Source organism: Saccostrea cucullata, unplaced genomic scaffold, assembly GCF_032062105.1.
Source record: "Saccostrea cucullata isolate Sc308-1 unplaced genomic scaffold, CSIRO_AGI_Scuc_v1 ctg1956, whole genome shotgun sequence".
In the NCBI taxonomy this organism is placed as follows: domain Eukaryota; kingdom Metazoa; phylum Mollusca; class Bivalvia; order Ostreida; family Ostreidae; genus Saccostrea; species Saccostrea cuccullata.
The window spans coordinates 74,181-92,679 of NW_026918132.1; the positions used below are offsets into that span (position 1 = coordinate 74,181).

The 18,499-nt window shown below is 34.5% G+C and overlaps 1 protein-coding gene across 1 annotated transcript in view; it reads left to right on the plus strand.

Moving 5' to 3' along the window:
- The window catches only part of LOC134252694 (E3 ubiquitin-protein ligase rnf213-alpha-like), an 88,641-nt gene extending 72,116 nt beyond the window's left edge, over positions 1-16,525 (plus strand). The window contains 21 exon segments of the mRNA XM_062735232.1: positions 192-308; positions 623-733; positions 924-977; positions 3,845-4,045; positions 4,371-4,470; positions 7,767-7,801; positions 9,570-9,667; positions 9,831-9,984; positions 10,518-10,689; positions 11,326-11,426; positions 11,596-11,653; positions 11,804-11,988; positions 12,196-12,337; positions 12,713-12,796; positions 12,893-13,085; positions 13,235-13,457; positions 13,788-13,862; positions 14,056-14,247; positions 14,423-14,512; positions 15,116-15,312; positions 15,581-16,525. Of these exon segments, the coding sequence (XP_062591216.1) occupies positions 192-308; positions 623-733; positions 924-977; positions 3,845-4,045; positions 4,371-4,470; positions 7,767-7,801; positions 9,570-9,667; positions 9,831-9,984; positions 10,518-10,689; positions 11,326-11,426; positions 11,596-11,653; positions 11,804-11,988; positions 12,196-12,337; positions 12,713-12,796; positions 12,893-13,085; positions 13,235-13,457; positions 13,788-13,862; positions 14,056-14,247; positions 14,423-14,512; positions 15,116-15,312; positions 15,581-15,779 (2,781 nt within the window). The 3' untranslated portion in view covers positions 15,780-16,525.
- Positions 16,526-18,499: the final 1,974 nt, after the last annotated feature.

The following is an 18,499-nucleotide window of genomic DNA, read 5'->3' on the forward strand; positions in this document are numbered from 1 at the left end:
CAGAGATTATTTAATGTTTTAAAATAATTGAAAGAATAGAATTTTTCTACAATTTGTATGAAAAACAGTAGTTGTAAAAGAATCAAGTCATAAATCATAAAAAGATCAAGCTACACCAATGCAAATTGCTAAATATTTGCATATTAGACTGTTCTACATGGAATAAGAACAATGTTTGATATTTAACACAGATTGCTGAGTGCAGTGACAGGTTTATTGTGTGTGGAGACCAGTACAAAACACTGAGAGAGAAGTTAACCCAGGCAGCCCTGGGACAGAATATGGAGCTACTCAACACAGCTATAGAGGTAGATTATACTCACTGAAAAATGCACAGGAAGGTGTTAAATATGTTTGTAACTCAGTGTTAATTAGATTGAAAATTTAGCTTTACATAATATGGTGTGCAGTAAAGATTATATAATAATAATGATATCATATAATCTGATAACTGTTTAATCAAATAATTTGGTTAATCTGATAATTTATCATCAGTTTGACAGGAAACAGGATTTCATTGGTGTTTGTTTCATGAATTATGTTAGTTAAAACTTTAAACTTTTGGAAAGTGTGTTATACTTTATATGGAGTTTATAGTACATATAAATGTACTGTTTTTCAGAGTACCAGGGTTCCTGATTTCCAGAAAAGAACACTAGCACTCCTGGCTGTGTTTAGGGAAATAACTATGTCCTATTTATACCCAGAAAACAAGAGGAGAGTTACTGCTGCTGTAAGTTCTTATTGAGTACTTATTCAGTGATTGTATTCCTATGGTTATTTAAGCTGAAATTTCTAAATCATGAAATTAACTTTGTTCAGATAATTAAATTCGGCTGTTTCCAAATATTTCATGCTATATGGAAATTTAAACTGAAATCACAAGCATGGAACTAAATTCAATTAACATTTCTTCCTGACAGGCTGTTGAACTATTACATCAGTTTATGGCACAACATCCCCTGTTTGCAAATCAGGTAAGTAAATACTGTAAATCACTTTTTATTCACGAGAACTTTATTTTCGCGTAATAACGCGAGACAGTGTCCTCGCAAAAATAAAATTCTAACGTATAATAGTATTCCTTAAGGTTATATAGAACAATAACCAGAATTCGTGAAAATTTTGTCTCGCTGACCAAGAGTCAATGACAATCTCTCGAAAATAAGGTGTCGCGAAAATTTAGTGATCTACAGTAATATGTACATGTAAGAACAGGGGCTAGCATACATGTATTTATCCTTCCACTTTAATAAATGAATGACAAGTACATTTTATTTCTTTCATCCTATAATAAATGATTTGTATGAGGACAAAATCTTCTCTGAATTTATCATACTCGTTTCCTCGCATGAGCCAAAGCACAAGTGAGCTTTTCTGATCTATTTTGTCTGGCATCCATCTGTTAGCCTGTTAACTTTTCACATTTTCGATTTCTTCTCAAGAACCACTTGCTAGGCCAGTTCCAACCAAACTAGCTACAAAGTGTCCTTGGATAAAGTAAAATCAATTTTTTCAAAGGAAGGGCCACCTTTTCTAATTTCCAATAAATAAAATTAATAAACAAAACTAGTAAACTAATTGTTCAGAGAACAATAAGACGTCTTTCCACCTTTTTAAGTCTTTCCATGTCATTTGGGTTGAAAAAATGAAGAAAAACACCAGAAAAACGCCAAAAAATCAAAAATTCAACAAAAAAAAAAAAAAAAAAAATGCTTCCAGGAGGATTCGATCCAAGGACCTTCGGATCAGCAGTCGAGCACTCTAACCACTAGACCACGGGTTCCGTTGAAAATCACTAGTATTATTGTCGAGTTAAAGTTACCGGGGTTTCATTGACCAGTCAAGGAGTTCCAGAAAATAAACTTCTGACAAGCTCCTAGGTGTATATGTGAGTTTGAATGAGATTGTTTTCGAGTTAAAATGTAAGGGATATTGTCTGATTACAAGTATGATATTGCTATTAACGGGAAAACATGCATTTGAGGTTGAGTAGCAATTTATTTATTTGAAAAAGGCCACGTGCGTTTTGACAGATTTGTTGAACTCATAAGTCAGATTAAATAATCATTTCTAATTGAATTTAATTAATAGTTACCAGCATAAATTAAACTTGAAATATGCATCTCAGGAAGAAAACGGTGTCATTGAGAACGTGGAAATTTATTTGACAGGAAAAATCGCTATTTTCGAGATTCATTCAAATTAATATTAAATCTAAATAAAATTGAAATAAATTCCACATACTAAAGAAAGCAAGAATATTTGGTATTAAAATGTTGTATTAGAGCAGGAGAATCGGATGACATTAAGAACAATCGAAAAAATAGCTCAGCAACAATTAAATTTCAGACGGAAAAAAAATGTAGATTTTGCCGATATTCACTAGAATTTAATCGTACTTAAGAGACTCACCGTAAAACTCTCAGGGCACTTTCTTTGAGGTGTCTTCTACATGCTAAACTGATTTTAATTTGATCTGTGATGTCCTTTGGGTTGTACAAAAATTTTCTATGTCGCTATTGATTTTTTTTTTTTTTTTGTTTCAGAGAGATGGGGGGGAGGGTATATTATATAAGCGTTTGTAAACGTGAGAGTTACAAATACCTCCACATACTGAAGCTTGAATGTGACGTTTGGGTCAAAGGTCAAGGTCATTTATCAAGGTCAAGGTTATCCAAAAAAAAAAAAACCCACACACACAACGCTGATAGACATGAGATTAACACTTGAAGCTGAATCTAGGTAAAGGTAATGAATATTTCTTTATTACTTTTGAGCGAGGGTCAAGGTCAAAGGTCAAATGTCAAGGTCAAAGGTCAGGGTCATTTTAACAAAAACCCATATATAAGAATTTTAATACTTTTCCAATGACCTTGACCTTGACCTTATCTTCAAGGTCAAAGGTAGAAAGATCTCATGCATTGTCCCCATGTCTTTACAACTTGTCGTTAAAAAGTTTTTAGTTCTTCGCAAACATCAGAAACTGTAAGGAGCAATAACTACTAAAAATGGTTGACGAATCCTTTCGCAATGAATAGATTCAAGAGTCTACTAAATTAGTTGTAGACATTGTTGAAGGTTTCGAACATCTGCGGTTTACGGTTTCGGAGGAGTAGCGATAACAAGGGTTTACACTAAAAGGGGCATTAACTTTTAGAGGGGTCAATCTTAGGGGACAAGCATGAAATCTCTGAAATGGTTTTAAGAGTACATATTAAAGATGCAAACATGTTTAAAATTTGTTGAAGAACAAAGGAGCTACAGAAAAAAAACTTAATTTTTTCATATTTTGAATGACCTTGACCTTTGACCTTGACCTACTTTTCAAGGTCAAAGGACATAAGATCTCATGCAGTTGGTCCCAAATCTTTACCGCTTGTCGTTTAAAAGTTTTTAAAAAAAATTTTAAGCTTTGAAACTTTCAGGGGCAATAACTACTCGGAGTTTAGGAATTCTTTCGCACTTCCCAGTTTGGAGAACCGACTAAATTAGTCGAAGACATTGGTGAAGCACGCATACCTCTATGGTTTACGGTTTCGGAGGAGTAGCGATAACGAGCATTTCTTGCGAAAGGGGCAATAACTTCGAAAGGGGTCATAGTTCATATGCGTTGGGTCAAATCTGTTCCTAACTTTTTATGACCTTTACGATGAACAAAAAGTCCCTTCGATAAATGTCGAACCAAAAAATCAGCGGAAGAAAAATAATAGGATTTTACAGAAGAAAAGCAATAAGTCTTTCCACAGAAAGGTGGAAAGACTTATTTAATGATGTATTGAGCGATTTCTCAGGGAATATGACCCATGGGCCTCTTGTTATTGAGTAAATTATTTTTTTTCAGGTTGATTTTCCTGGGGCCCTGTGTAAGAATGAGCTGTGGAGGAGGAGCCCTGAGCTGACCGTAGAGGAGGGGATGGACCTGGGACATCAGAGTACCGTGTGTCTGTTGAACCACTTCTTTATCACACTGTTACAGATCCCCGAGGAGAGGACACTCATAGAACCCCTCAATAAACTGGCTCAACTGCCACAGGACATGCAGGTGGGGAGGGTTAGGGCAAAGCTAAGGAAGATTTTCTATATGAAAAGATGATGATATTTTACAAGAGAATATAGATTTTAAAAGCTTTTTATCTTCTTTGTGATGGTGTGTATTGCATACAAATCTTTACAGCCAAACATGCAGAATATGTAAATATTACATTTCTTATTCATTGTTTCTCATAAATGTTATCTGGAAGGTAAAGTATGTGTCTAGATTATTGAGGCCTGGATTAAAGATGATCCATTGTAACTAAGAATTTTTATTAAATATTAGAGTTTTGATAGCAAAATAAAACCATCTCAGTTTGTGATTTTTTTCTTAGGGTGCTTTCCTTCCCACAATGCCACAAGATAATGTTGCAGAGATGAGGGAGGCTCTGCTGGCTGCCAGAGGAGTGAACGATGCAAATCCAGTATTCTATCGTAAGTAGCTAAAAACAGCAAGAAGTAATTTTTAGCAATTTTATTATGCCTAGAAAGATAATCTCAAGTGTGCAATGAATTGTTAGCAATATTCAGTTTTAGCAATTTCAATACTGTATAGGGGATTAATTTCACGGGTTGTAATTTTCACGGTTTTCTCTCATCTGACACGATCGCAGTTTCTTGAATTCGCGGATTTTTTGTTTCTAAAAGTTCTCCCTTTGTATATAATATTGCATCGTATTAGCATGAACGACAATTCCTATTGTTATGTTGAAAACCAGAGTACGTCAGTGAGATGTATTTTACTATATGAGCTATACTCAAGGGTGGTTTAAATAAAGTGTTCAGTATAGATTTATTCACTCCTTAGTAACCATGCGAAACTGGCTGAAATACGGAAAAATTAACTTTAAACCCCCTCCATCAGATTTACTTCCCGATCGTGAGAGTGTTCTGACAATGAGAAAGCTTGCGCATTTTCTTCAGCAAATGAATTAGTAAATGAAATTCAGCTTTCTGCTGACTCGGCATTGGACTCTGGGCCTGAAAGTCAGAATGGTCAGTGCTCGTCCAAAAAACGAAAAAGAGAAGATTACGGAGAGTATTCGCCAGAAATTAGAGGGAAAAATGGCCCGATACTGTATCGATTCAGGGCCAGCAAAAACAGCCCGTTATTTCTCCAAACAGCTAGGGCTTACAATAAATGAGAGTACAGTTCGCAGCATAAAGGAAGCTTACTTAAAGGCTGTTAAAACACCGAACTCGGAAAACAAAAATACCCCTCCATCATTACCCTGTTCACCAAGAGGCCGCCCATTAAAAGTTGGATTTTATGAAAAGATGATACAGGCATACATACGTCAACTTAGATTAAAAGGCTCAGCTGTAAATTCATGTGTCGTGATCGGGCTGCAAGAGGAATTATTTCACACCATAACAAATCTATTTTGGCTGAAAACGGAGGTCACATTGAACTGAAAGCAGAATGGGCTAAATCATTTATGAAACGAATGGGATTATCGAAGCGCCGTGCCACCAAAGGAGTAAAATTTCTTCCAAGTAACTTTGATGACGTTAAAAACTCTTTTATTAAATGCTTCCAGGACGTCGTAAAGGAGGATTTTATTCCGGATGAAATGATCATCAACTGGGATCAAATGGGAGTAAATTTTGTTCCATGCGGAAAATGGACCTTGGCCGAAACAGGTAAATTTATTTTTCAATTTTAAATTATTTATGATTATTTGATAAATGAATATTGTTTGAAAATGAAATGAAGGAAATGTGCATTAAAATAAATTTTTGTTGTAGGATCGAAACAAGTCCCCTTAAAGGGCTTTGACGACAAACGTCAAATGACAGCCCTGCTAGCCATTTCGAGAAGTGGTGCAGTCCTACCTCCACAATTGCTCTATCAAGGTAAAACAGACACATGCCACCCAAGGTTTCCATTTCCGAAGGGATATGACATCTATCACAGTAAAACCACTTGTTAAACACTTTTACAATGAATCGCTACATTGACCAAATAATTATTCCGTATCTACAGAAAATCCGAGAAGAAAATGACTATCCTTTGGGACAGAAAGGTCTGTGTATATTTAACGTTTTCGCAGCTCATCGTAGTGACGAATTTCTGGATTATCTTGTAAGAAAAAGAATCCGAGTCCTTTTTGTACCTGCTGCATGGACGGATAAATTACAACCGCTAGATTTGATTCCCAACAACTTATTTAAACAGCATTTACTAAACGAATTTCAAAAATACTACGCTGCAGAAATTGAAAAATCACTGGAAAAAGTCGGTCTTGAGGATTTAGAAGTGAATCTGAAACTGTCCTACATTAAAGAAAAACATGCATAGTGGATTGTGAATTCCATCAACAAACTAGCCGATCAAAAGGATGTGATCATTCAGTCGTTTAAAAGTGCTGGTTTAGTGGTTTAAGTGAATGGAATTTGTTAGCCTGGTTCAGTGACGAAGTAAATTTCGATTGCATTTATTATGTAACATCTGTAACGTGTACATTTTCAAATATCAACCTTATTCAATAAATAAAACAGAAATAAAAAATTTGAATGAATCTTCAATTACATTGCCGTTATGCGAAAAGCGCCCAAGGTCATTTTTGTGACGCACGGGTAATCTTGACTGACAACATGTTTTTATTGATCAAACAGGTAATTGGCTATTTGTAACAGGTATTTTAACGATAAATGTGGGTTATTATCTGGCGATCTCAATGAAAAGAAATTAAATAATTAAACATCAAGTTCCATCTTAATTACGAAACGAGTATGTAATTTACATGTTTACATTTGTATATTAGTATCTACCGCTAGCTGGACTCATATTGAAAAAAAACTCATTTTTAGCTCTACTGGTCAGAGACCAGAAGAGCTTATGCAATAGTAATGCGTCCGGCGTCCGTCCGTCTGTCTGTCTGTCTGTCTGTAAACAACTTTTCAAAACGCTACTCCTCCTACAATTTTAGTCTGATTTCAATGTAACTTAGTACACAAGTAGACTACTCTAAGATACATAAAATAGTGCATCTCCTTCTACAATTTTGATCTGATTTCAATATTACTTGGCACACAAGTAGACTACACTAAGATACATAAAATAGTGCATCGGTTTTTTATTTCGATGAACGGTGTTGCCATGGTTACTAAAAATAGAATTTTCTGTGAAATTCCTTTAAAATGCTACTCCTTCTACAGTTTTAGATCTGATTTCAATATTACTTGGCACACATGTAGACTACACTAAGATACATAAAATTGTGCATCGGTTTTTGATTTCAATGAACGGTGTTACCATGGATACTAAAAATAGAATTTTCTAAGAAATACCTTTAAAATGCTACTCCTTCTACAGTTTTAGTCTGATTTCAGTATTACTTGGCACATAAGACAAGTAGACTACACTAACTTACATATAATAGTGCATTGGTTTATGATAATTACAAACCAGTAGAGCTACAGTCTCGACAGAGACTTCTGGTTAATAAAGACTTATTCACTGTTTCTTGAATTCACAGATTTATTAATGCCGTGAATATAGCGAATATTTACACCGCGAGTTATTTTCCCCTATACAGTACCTTGCTTTAAAATTGAATCCTCTTGCACTAATATTTATGGCTAAAGGGTATGTGTAACTAATTTTGAGGGGAAAATTAGCCCACATTCATTTTCATCTAATTGTGAGAGTAAAAAATTTGATGATATATTTGATAAATATTCATTATCAAGGAATTCATTTATAGACATTGAAATATATTTTTAAGGTTGCCCAAATGGTCATCCATATGTAATTGGAAATGTGAGTATTTCATTTTTAAGTCACCTGAGTAAACTCAGGTGACCTATTGCTGTCTGTTTGCGTCCGTCGTCGTGCATCGTCCATCGTCCGTCGTGCGTTAACATTTGAACATTTTCAGCTTCTTCTCTGCAACCACTGAACCAATTTCAACCAAATTTAGCACATAGCATCTATGGGTGAAGGGGAACAAAAATTGTGAATTTCATGATCCCTGCCCCCCTGGGGCCTGAGGGGTGGGGCCAAAACCACCAAAATTATTACAATCTTTAAAAATCTTCTTCTTTACACCTGGACATTAAGCAGTCAAACTGTTTGCATGATTGTAATCAGCATTGAGTCCTCTACCAAAAATGTGAAATTCATGGCCCCAGGGTCAGGGGTTCTAGTGCTAGGGCGGGGCAAAATAATTATATAGTGAAAATGCATTATTTCTTTGAAAATCTTCTTCTCTGCTTCTTGGTATTAAATAAACTAATTAAGTGCATAGTTAGGATGAGCAAGATTGCCTCTGCCAAAATTGTGAATTTTATGGCCCCAAGGTCAGGGGTTCTGGTGTTAGGGCAGGGCTCTATAGATTATATAGTGAAAATACATGAATTCTTTGAAAATCTTCTTCTCTGCTCCTGGGTATTAAATAAACTAACTTAGTGCATAGTTATGATGAGCAAGAGTGTCTCTACCAAAATTGTGAATTTTATGGCCCCAGGGTCAGGGATTCTGGTGTTAGGGCGGGGCTCTATAGATTATATAGTGAAAATACATGAATTCTTTGAGAATCTTCTCTGCTCATGGGTATTAAATAAACTAACTAAGTGCATAGTTATGATGAGCAAGAGTGCTTCTACCAAAATTGTGAATTTTATGGCCCCAGGGTCAGGGGTTCTGGTGTTAGGGCGGGGCTCTATTGATTATATAGTGAAAATATATGAATTCTTTGAAAATGTTTTTCTCTGCTCCTGGGTATTAAATAAACTAACTAAGTACATAGTTTTGATAAGCAAGAATGCCTCCAAAATTGTGAATTTTATGGCCCCAGGGTCAGGGGTTCTGGTTTTAGGGCGGGGCTCTATAATGATTATGCAGTGAAAAATTACATTAAATATTTGAAAAAAAATTGTCTCTGTCTCTGGGTATGAAGCAGATGAATTACCTATATGGTTATGATGAGTAAGGGCCCTAATCTTCCAGAATTGTGAATTTCAAGGCTTTAGGGTCAGGGGTACCATAGAGGGAGGGGGGCTGTACTTATGTACTGAAAATGAATGAATTGTTTGAAATTTGCTCTTTGGTATTTATCAAATATTTTTTAAAAGCAAGGATGCCTTTTCAAAAATTGTGCAGTGTGTGGATCTTGGCCTAAGGATCAGGGGTTCATGTGTGGTAAGGGCATTACTAATTATTGCTGAATATTACTGATAAGTTGAAATGCATTTTTTGTTCCCCTACCCTGCCTATGGGTATTAAGTAACCAAGCTAAGCAACTGCTAAGTGTATTGTTATGATTATCAATGGTGTGTCTTTCAAAATTATGAATGCCATAGCATCTTGCTTAAAACATGAATCAAATTCAATAACTGGATAGTTGTTGCATAATGCTCAGGTGACCTATAAGGCCCATGGGCCTCTTGTCTAATGTTTTGGATCAAACCTCACTGTTAAAATTTGAACTATCTATGCATTGTAAGATATTTTCATGTTTAACATTAATTTAACTTTAAATTTGATAAAAGCATGTGCAGTATAATGAGTAATTTTATTTTGGATATAGTGTGGCAGACCAGCCATTGTTGGCAGGTGTAAAGACTGTGGTCAAGAAATTGGAGGTCAAGGTCACCAATTAATAGCTGGCAACATCCTTGACCAAGGGTTTGTTGGAAAATGCTGTCTTTTATTTCCTTCCTTCACACAGATTCCTGCAATTTATATATAGAAAAATGTGGAACTTAAAAATTTTATTTGAATAGACTTTTCAAAGCTTTTCGTTTCCATATTACACAGATTATCCTATATCATTATTTGATGTTGACAGGTTAGATCAGACGGCCACGGGTCACATTTTGGGTCGAGCAGAAGGGAGACAACCTGTAGCCAGCCCTGAGAGAAGTCTGTCCCCTATTGAGTGTGCTATAGTCAGACTCTTCACCCACATGGCAATGTACCTAGGAGCCAGTATTAACCTTCAGGTCAGATTTTGTGCTCTGTTCAACAGTGAGGTCAACGGAAAAAAATTGTCCGTCAAATGCATCAAACATGTACATTATTATGTTTGCGGCATTTTTCCTTAGGAACTGAAGCAATCAAGCTGATGAATCAGAGCATCATGTCTTTTCATTTTTCTATATTTACATCCACTGAATATGTTCTCCTTTATTTCTTAAGAAAACCCATTGCGTTAATCACTGCATGAACTACAGTGGGCATGTCGGCTGTACAAATTTCTTGTTCAGTGGCTGTTCCATCAATGAATCGTATAAAGATGTTCGCATCATTAATACAATAATCAATGTTTTTAATCCTACTTTAAATGATTATTTAAACAGATATAAATATAAACAATAAAATGTCTTCCTTTGTTTGTTATTACTGGAATTAGCGGTCGCAGCTATTGCAGAAAAAAATTTAATTTTTTTCTGCAACAGCTGCTTCCGTTAATTCCAGTAGTACATGTAACAAACAAAGAAAGCATTTTATTGTTTAACTATTTACATTTGCATAGGCTATACACAGCATAATAAAGCCAGACCTAGATCCTGCAATAGTCCTGCCATTCCTGTGGGCTCACATAGAGAAAGATCTCCTGACCATCCAGAGAGCCATAGGGAAAAGTGTGGACGATGTCTATATCCTGATACATAGAATCTGTAATGACATCATGGAGAAACATAGAGGTAGGTCTTTATTGGCAGGTTTAAAAAATCAAAAAGGGAAGACAGGACTTCTTAGTTTTATTACTAGGTATTTTACTTGTTTTGAGAAAGTTAAGAATTCGTGAAAACACAGTAATTCGAAAAAATAAAGGGAATGTATCTGTAATCTACTATAATTATTGAGTTCATATTTCATAATTTTCTTGTATTATTTTATAAATGTTACATTAGCTCATTATACGCACAAATTCCTTTTTCTCTCTTAGCAGTTTTTTTTATTGTACTGTAAATGGATTAAATTTATTCTTGTCTGCCATATTTCTCTTCATTTGATTGTATTTCTTGAGTGCTTAAATTAAGCCTCTGACCTCTTCAAGATTCAAAGTACATGTATTTCACTGTACATTATTTAGCATCACTATTGTTAGTCTTGTTCATGACCATGCTTTGTTACTCTGTGGGATAAAAACCAAATTATGCAACTGTTATACCATGTGGGGAGGGGGTGTAACGAATGTGAAGGGTATACATCATGTACATGTATGTTAGTGTTTTGTGCTAATATCAGAGATAGGAAAACTACCTGGTAATACTAGGTGTGGCTATTTCTATTGTGCTCTGAGCTTTATATTTTATATTTTTTTGTATATTTGTTAGGTACGCCGGTGAATCAGGAAATATGCTTCTTGGCCAATAAAAATAGCAGAAAGAAATGGGAAGAGGACTTTACCCAAACTTATGTATCGCCAGTTCTTCAAGTAATTGCATAAAGTTGAAAGAATTTTTCTAACTTGAAAAGTGTTCAACTTGCTCAAAAATGATTACTTTTTAGTGCTTTATACTGTTTGGATCAGTATATTGTAAGATCATTATAGAAGTCCATCATGTTTTTAGAACTAAATACTTTCAAATTCTCTGCTTTTTCAGGATATGAACAGCTTTTTGAAATCTTTGAATAAACAACTTGCTAATGATCAGAGACTTGGTAAGTCACACATCAAAAAGAGTGCAATACATGTACTTCTTTTGACTTGAAACTATACTGTAGACTTAAACTTTTTTCTAATGCAGCATGAAATGTCTGCTTTATTTCAGTGCATTGTATTATAAATTAAGAATATTTTCTTTTCTGTAGGTTCTGACCCTTTGCTGTGCCTGCTGTTTGAGATAGACATTCCCTCTGAGCATTCCTCACCGAGCACTCTTCACAACGTTCCCGCCGTGTGGCGCTACCGCTCTCAGATAACCATGGACCACCTACTGCACACCTTACAAGTACAGGGCAGGGCTCATCAAGTTCTCACCATGTTCTTACAAGAGGTAAACTATAGTCACTGTTAGTCTTAAAAAAAAATTCTTTCATGCCTAGTGTTTGTTTTGAGTATTTTTGTGAAAAAAATACCCTTGTGTCTTCAGTTTGTTTTTGAATTTTGTCGAAATGGAGGCAAATGCTGCCTGAACTCTTTGAAAAACATGCATTTTGCCATGACATGCTAGGTTTTATTTTACCTCTTTCTGCTTGCTTAGGAGCACCATCTGAGAGCTATCCGCCTGGTACCAAACATCCTAAAGCTTCAAAGGATGTTGGTACAGCGATACCAGAGAAAGCTGGACAGAGTTGAGGCTTCTAGAATTTCAATTGAAGATATGATAGAGTCGTATGAAAATGGTAATCCGTCTGTTTTATCATACTTGTATACATGTATAAGTGTACTCTGGCATAAAAATGAAGTCCCCATAAGGTATTGAAAAAAGAAATTGGTGGAGTCTGACATCTTCAAGAACACAGCTAGTACTTTTCAAAAAGTCTAAGAAAACTAGACTGAGTATACAAAGATCATACACTGTAGTAATATTACAAAGATCATGGTAATATTTCTTAAAGTTTGAGAAGTGATGCCCTAATTTGGTATAAGCTAGATTAATAAATGTGGATTATGGTGATGTAGAATGAAAATATTGAAATGATTTGAAATTAATTTTAGTAACAAAAAAGACTATTAATTATCCATAATTAGAATCACTGAACCATTAACTATTTTAGAGGGCAGAGCAGAAGAGATCAAGAGATTAGTAAGGGACTTCATTGAAGCATGGCAGTGTGTACGTGAACAAATTTTGACATTCGGTAAGTAACCAATGCAATTTTAATCCAATCTGTATTTTTAGTGTAAAGTTACTACCAGAAGTGGGAAAAAGTAATTAAAAGTATGAATCTTGACAGCTTTTCCCACCCTGGAAGGATTGGCAAGGATACCCAAGGAGTATTGTCATAAGTCAATAACTGAGAGTCACCCTGTATCTGTATTGTTACCCACCTTCAGGGATGCTGGACTCTGCTCCTATGGCCTCCTCTACTTCTTACTGAAGAAACAAAATAACTTCCTCCAGGAGTACTGCAAGAAGAAAAAAATGCAGTAAGTATATAACTTTGCCATATTTTTAAAAACTGTAAAATTTATTGTTTTGATTGCTCAGTTGGTTTCACTGTTTTTGATATGATACATGTACATTGTAATTGATGCTTCTATTAAGTATATATAATTAATAAAACACATTTTCGTAGGTACACACAGCTGCCCAAGGTCCCAGTAAATGACGTGACGTCCCCCCACCTGATCAGCTACCACCCTGACCGGGACATCCTCCCCATGGTCCTGGCCAACTGTCACTACACCTTCCAGGTTGGCAAGGGAACCAAGATAGATTACAACTTTGGGGACCTGGAGCGCCAGCTGATGGACAGATTCCTGTTCTCCAAGTCGGTCATAGACATGCCTGTTTATGAGGTATTTATATATGCAGGGGATGCTGTTGTAAAGTTGAGAAACAGTTGACGATCTTGTAGATACTCCATGCATACAATTTTTAAGCTTTTTGAATTACAATGTAATCAATATACAGTAAAACTCGTTTAGTACAAACATGGATATTGCGAATTCATGGATAAAGCAAAGTTATCTTGGATCCCCAGCTAAATAAATTTAACAGATTCCTGATACAGATATAACGAATTACAGATATCTTGCAAAATTATTTCAAAGGTCCCAGTGACTTTGTTATAACCGAGTTTTACTGTACATGTATTAATCTTGAGCAATGCTTTATGTATCTTTCAGTTTGAGATGATGACCTACAGATCAGAGACAACCAATGCAGTGGTGTTTAGACACCTCAGGCAGAAAATCAAACAGGTTAATCAAAAACTTTTATCAAAATTGAGGAATAATGATCTTCTAAAACACTCTTTTCTCACATCTGAAAATTATAATTGTTTAGCTACATCTGTTTATAGATATATTTAATGCTTAATACAGTTGTTCAGTTTCATTTGATATTTTTTCTTGTTCTTACTTTTTGGATTCTTACTTTTGGTTTTATTCACAGGAACCTTTGACCCCAGCAGTAGCCAATCAGATCAGTGAAGAGATCAGAGCTTACCCTGACCTCTGTCAGACTCTTGATAAGCTTGACATTACCATCAGCTTCCTGAAATCTGTAGGGGGTGATGCGAACATGTCCTTGGAGAAGTTCATGACCCAGACTCTTAAAATGGAAAATCCATTCCCCAGTCAAAAAGTTGGTTTTAATTATTAATTTTCATGAATATTATGTTTTTGGTTTTTGGCATGTGTCACTTGAAGGATGTGCTGCATGTTGTGATTTGGTTATATTACACTGACTTCTGAATCAATTTGAAGGGTATCATTTTCTAAGGATATTAAAACAAAATTTTGTTGCTTTCTTATTTTAGGCTAGATCTTCCTGTTTGTGCAAGCATGCTCAATCTCTCTGGATCACTTTGGCAATGGAGAAAACCAAAAGACAAGCTTCACACAAAGAGGTACTGTGAAATTAATGTTTTTTATTTGGAGTGTGTGATATTTGGCAGAAATCGATTTTTTTAAAATTGATGTATAGCTTTGAGTAAGTGCTTTCTGAATGTTCTTTACTGTATATGAAATGTGAAAACAAAACATTTTTTTGTGATGTACATGATTATGTACATTAAGCGGATGATGATGCTTTTCATGAAAGGCACTATTATAATACAATACACTGCCGACTGTAATACGTTTACAGTAATTTGAATAAGAATATTTCTTGATTAAATTACTCTGACTGTTACGGTCATTCTTCAATATCTTGTTTTTTGGGATTTTGTACATTAACTAGGAATGTTTTTCTAATACAGTCAATCACACTTATAATGATTCAGAAGTGTAATAGACAGGTGATTTTGCTTCTTTATAAATGTAATTTGTTGTATGCATTAAGTTTACACTGAATCAGAAAGGGATGAGGAATAGAAATTACTTTGTCATGTGCTTCAATTCGTTTTAAGAGTGCTTGTTTTAGGCTTGTTTCACTCTATATTGTAAAGAAAAATCCACCTACCTTTCTCCTCATTTGTTCAAATATTGATAAACTGTGTTATTTTTTCCAGGATGCCTTTGAGGGAGTGTCAAGTGAGTTGAGGGTGGACCTCCTCCCTGACCAGCGTGACATCATCACTGCGTTCTGTGAGGAACTCTCTGTAGAGAGACTAGAACTCCTGCTGGAAACCCTGTTTGAGTGTATCATGTTGACCATCACGGTCCCCAGAGGAACAGATGATGACGATTTAGACATGACCAAACTCAGGTAAGGTTCATGGATATTCAATTTTATTACTTAGGAGCTAGGAAAAAGATTTTAATTGAAATCTCAATGCATTGTATTTAAGCATTTGTTCTGATATAAAGACTGAATTTTCAGTCAGTTTGAGTTCTTAGACTAGTAATACGTGTATTAGTTTACTCTGTAAATGGTAATATAAATATAGAAAAAGGACATTTCATAAATGAAGTACTTTGTACAGGAGGCAATGTAAAAGAATTCATTTTATCACATTTAATGTTTTTATTTTCAGCCTGAGAGACACTCTGATTGGCTACGTTTCAGCTCCTCAGTATGACCTTGACCCAAACCACCCAGGATGGCTGATGAACTTTGTGGAACAAATTCCAAATGAAGGAGAAAACTTTAGGAAAATTATAAACAGCCAGGCGGTGGATGTGTGGCTGTTTTTATATGCTATCTACACTCAAAAACGAAGTGAAAGGAGATAGAAGTATTGTGTTGACAAAAGACAAAGTAAAAGTAGAAGAAACTTCTTTAAGAAAATACATACATGTATAATGTATGTGGTCTTTGGACAGATCGATATACATGTACATGTAATACATGTACATGTAATAAAAATCTTTCAATTTAATGAGGGCTTCAATTTTATAGATGCTTAAAACATATTCATGAACTTGGAAAATGAAACCTTGATTTTAATATTCTATTTACACATAATCCTATGCAAGTATTAGGCATAATAATACTTTGCCTTAACATTTTGGTGAAATATACTGTATGTTGGGACCAAGCCTTAATAATGTGATAAAAAACACAATTGTGCCAATAGTAGTAATATTAAAAGTTTATTGCTTTGTGTGTATTTAAAGAAAAATGATTATTTTTGTTCTTTTATGGTGATTTTGAGTTTGCATATTTTCAAATTTTTTTTAATATTTTAAGTCATTTTAGGTAATATCAATCCTATTTTGTTTGTTGGAAATTGTGGTCTTATCTTTATGTGACTTGTACAGTGCAATCAATGTTAAAATGATGTTACGCAATTTTATGCAAAGAAAGTGCTTTTGAACTTGCATGAAGTTTATAATATTTGCAGAGAACTTTTTAACATTTATTTTTTATTTTTGGTTTTTATTGCTTTTGACATATAATAAAATATTTCATTATCTTCACATATATGTTTGAAGTTTATGAATTCATCAAGAAAGACTAGTTGTAAACAAATTTTTGAAAGGATTTTATGATTATAAATGTATGTCCCACGTAAAATGAGAGCTAACAAATTTTGTCTTATTTCCATATTCAACTTAAAAGATATACCAACTTGAAATTTTAACTTGATCTGACAAGAAAAAAATTAGTGTTTGCTAATTAAGGGTTGAAGTTTCTAAAATGCAAAACTAACTCTCCAAGGTCAAAAGGTTTAATTTGATGGTATCCAAAGAAAATCTTGTCACAAGGAATTCACCTGTAAGTACTAGTACTAACTTTTCAAAAGTTATGGCAAAGACTAAAATTTTTCAAAGTGGGTCAAACTCTAAGGTCAAAAGGTCGAATTATTTATACTCAATGGTAGGGCTTATCACAGAATAAACGTGACGTTTGAAAGCCCTAACACAAAATATTTGGAAGCAATGCCAAGGTTAAACTTTGAATTTTTTGGTAAAAGTTAGTCAAAATCCAAGGTCATGAGGTCAAATTTGGTGGTACACAAAGAAAGGTCTTTTTACAAGAAAAACACCTTGAGAAACGAAAACCATAGTACCAAATCAAAAGTTTAGGGCAAGGTTAAATTTTTTTTGGCTGACAAAAAGATATCATGATTTGGTCTTTATGAAAACAACCTCTGAACACACCTATGCCTAAAGAGCTTAAAGACATTTTAGGCAATTTTAATTGATTAAAAAATCTAAAAAAATATATATAAATAAGAATTCATATTTTGCAGTTACATGTTCACGAAAAGTTGGTGTATAAACTTGATTTTAGTCAGACAGCACACGGTTTCAGTTTTTTCTCTTCTTGAACATGACAAAAAGAAATACTATTTTGTTTTTCAAGTTGGCTGCAAAAACAAGCCATAGAATCAATTCCAGTCGCTCTACCCTTGCCTTTTTCTATTAGCAAGTCCATTTTTGTAAGGTTACCAGTAAGAGTCACTCATGATCAGGTGAATTATTACTATACATTTTATTTCATTCATAAAATTACAATTTTCAGCCTCTTCTCTGGAACTGCTCAGAAACCAATTTCAACCTACTTTAAAAAAGCATACAGGTATACACTTAGCATCTTTGGCTGTAAGAAGCAAAATTGTGAAAAAGTATGACCCAAACCCTCTTTGGATTTAATAAGTGGAACTAAAAAAATCTAAATCATTTCAGTCTTCTTGTTCATAATAACAGTGAGACATACAGTGAGAAGTCAAACTGTTGTTATAAATGAAATGGATAAATTTTCAACCAAACTTGATTATTCAATGGTGAAAAATGCTATTATTTATTGAAAATATCTGCATTTTTGTTATAAGCAGATAAACCAAGTGTAAAATATTTTACGTAGTTATGATGAACAAGGTTGCCTGTTCATGATCTGAATTGATTTCTGAAGTATTTGTTCCTGGGTTGAGGGTTCTGATGTTAGGTGCTATTCTATAAATTACATGTACATTTATAGTAAATATGTATTAATGCTTTTATACCTGCTTTACTTTTTTTTGTAAATCTTCTTTGCATCTAGAGGGGCAATCAGAATACAAAGCTGTCATGATCATTAAGATTTACCAGATTTGCTATCTGGCTCACTGGATTTATTAAGGTTTCCGGTACCGAGCTTGGTTCTATTGTTATTGTATTATTGTGTTAAAAAGGAACATCCCTCTTTCTTTTGAAGTCAAAAGATCAAGGTTGTAAATTTAAAATTCTATCTGTTTGTAAAACCATCATTTCCAGTTGATATCTAAAAAAAAGGGGGGGGGGGGTGTGCAATAAAATTTCATACCATAACTCTCTGTATGGCCCGCCCATCCCTAACATCCAGGGGCCAGTTTCACAAAGCTGTCTTATGACTAAGATCTGTCTTAAGACCGAAAATTATCTTAAGATTGCACCATAGCCGTTTTACATATCTTATGATAATCTTAAGATCTATCGAAATCTTAAGACAACTAGATAAATGTCTTAAGTCTAAAGTGTAACTGGTGACC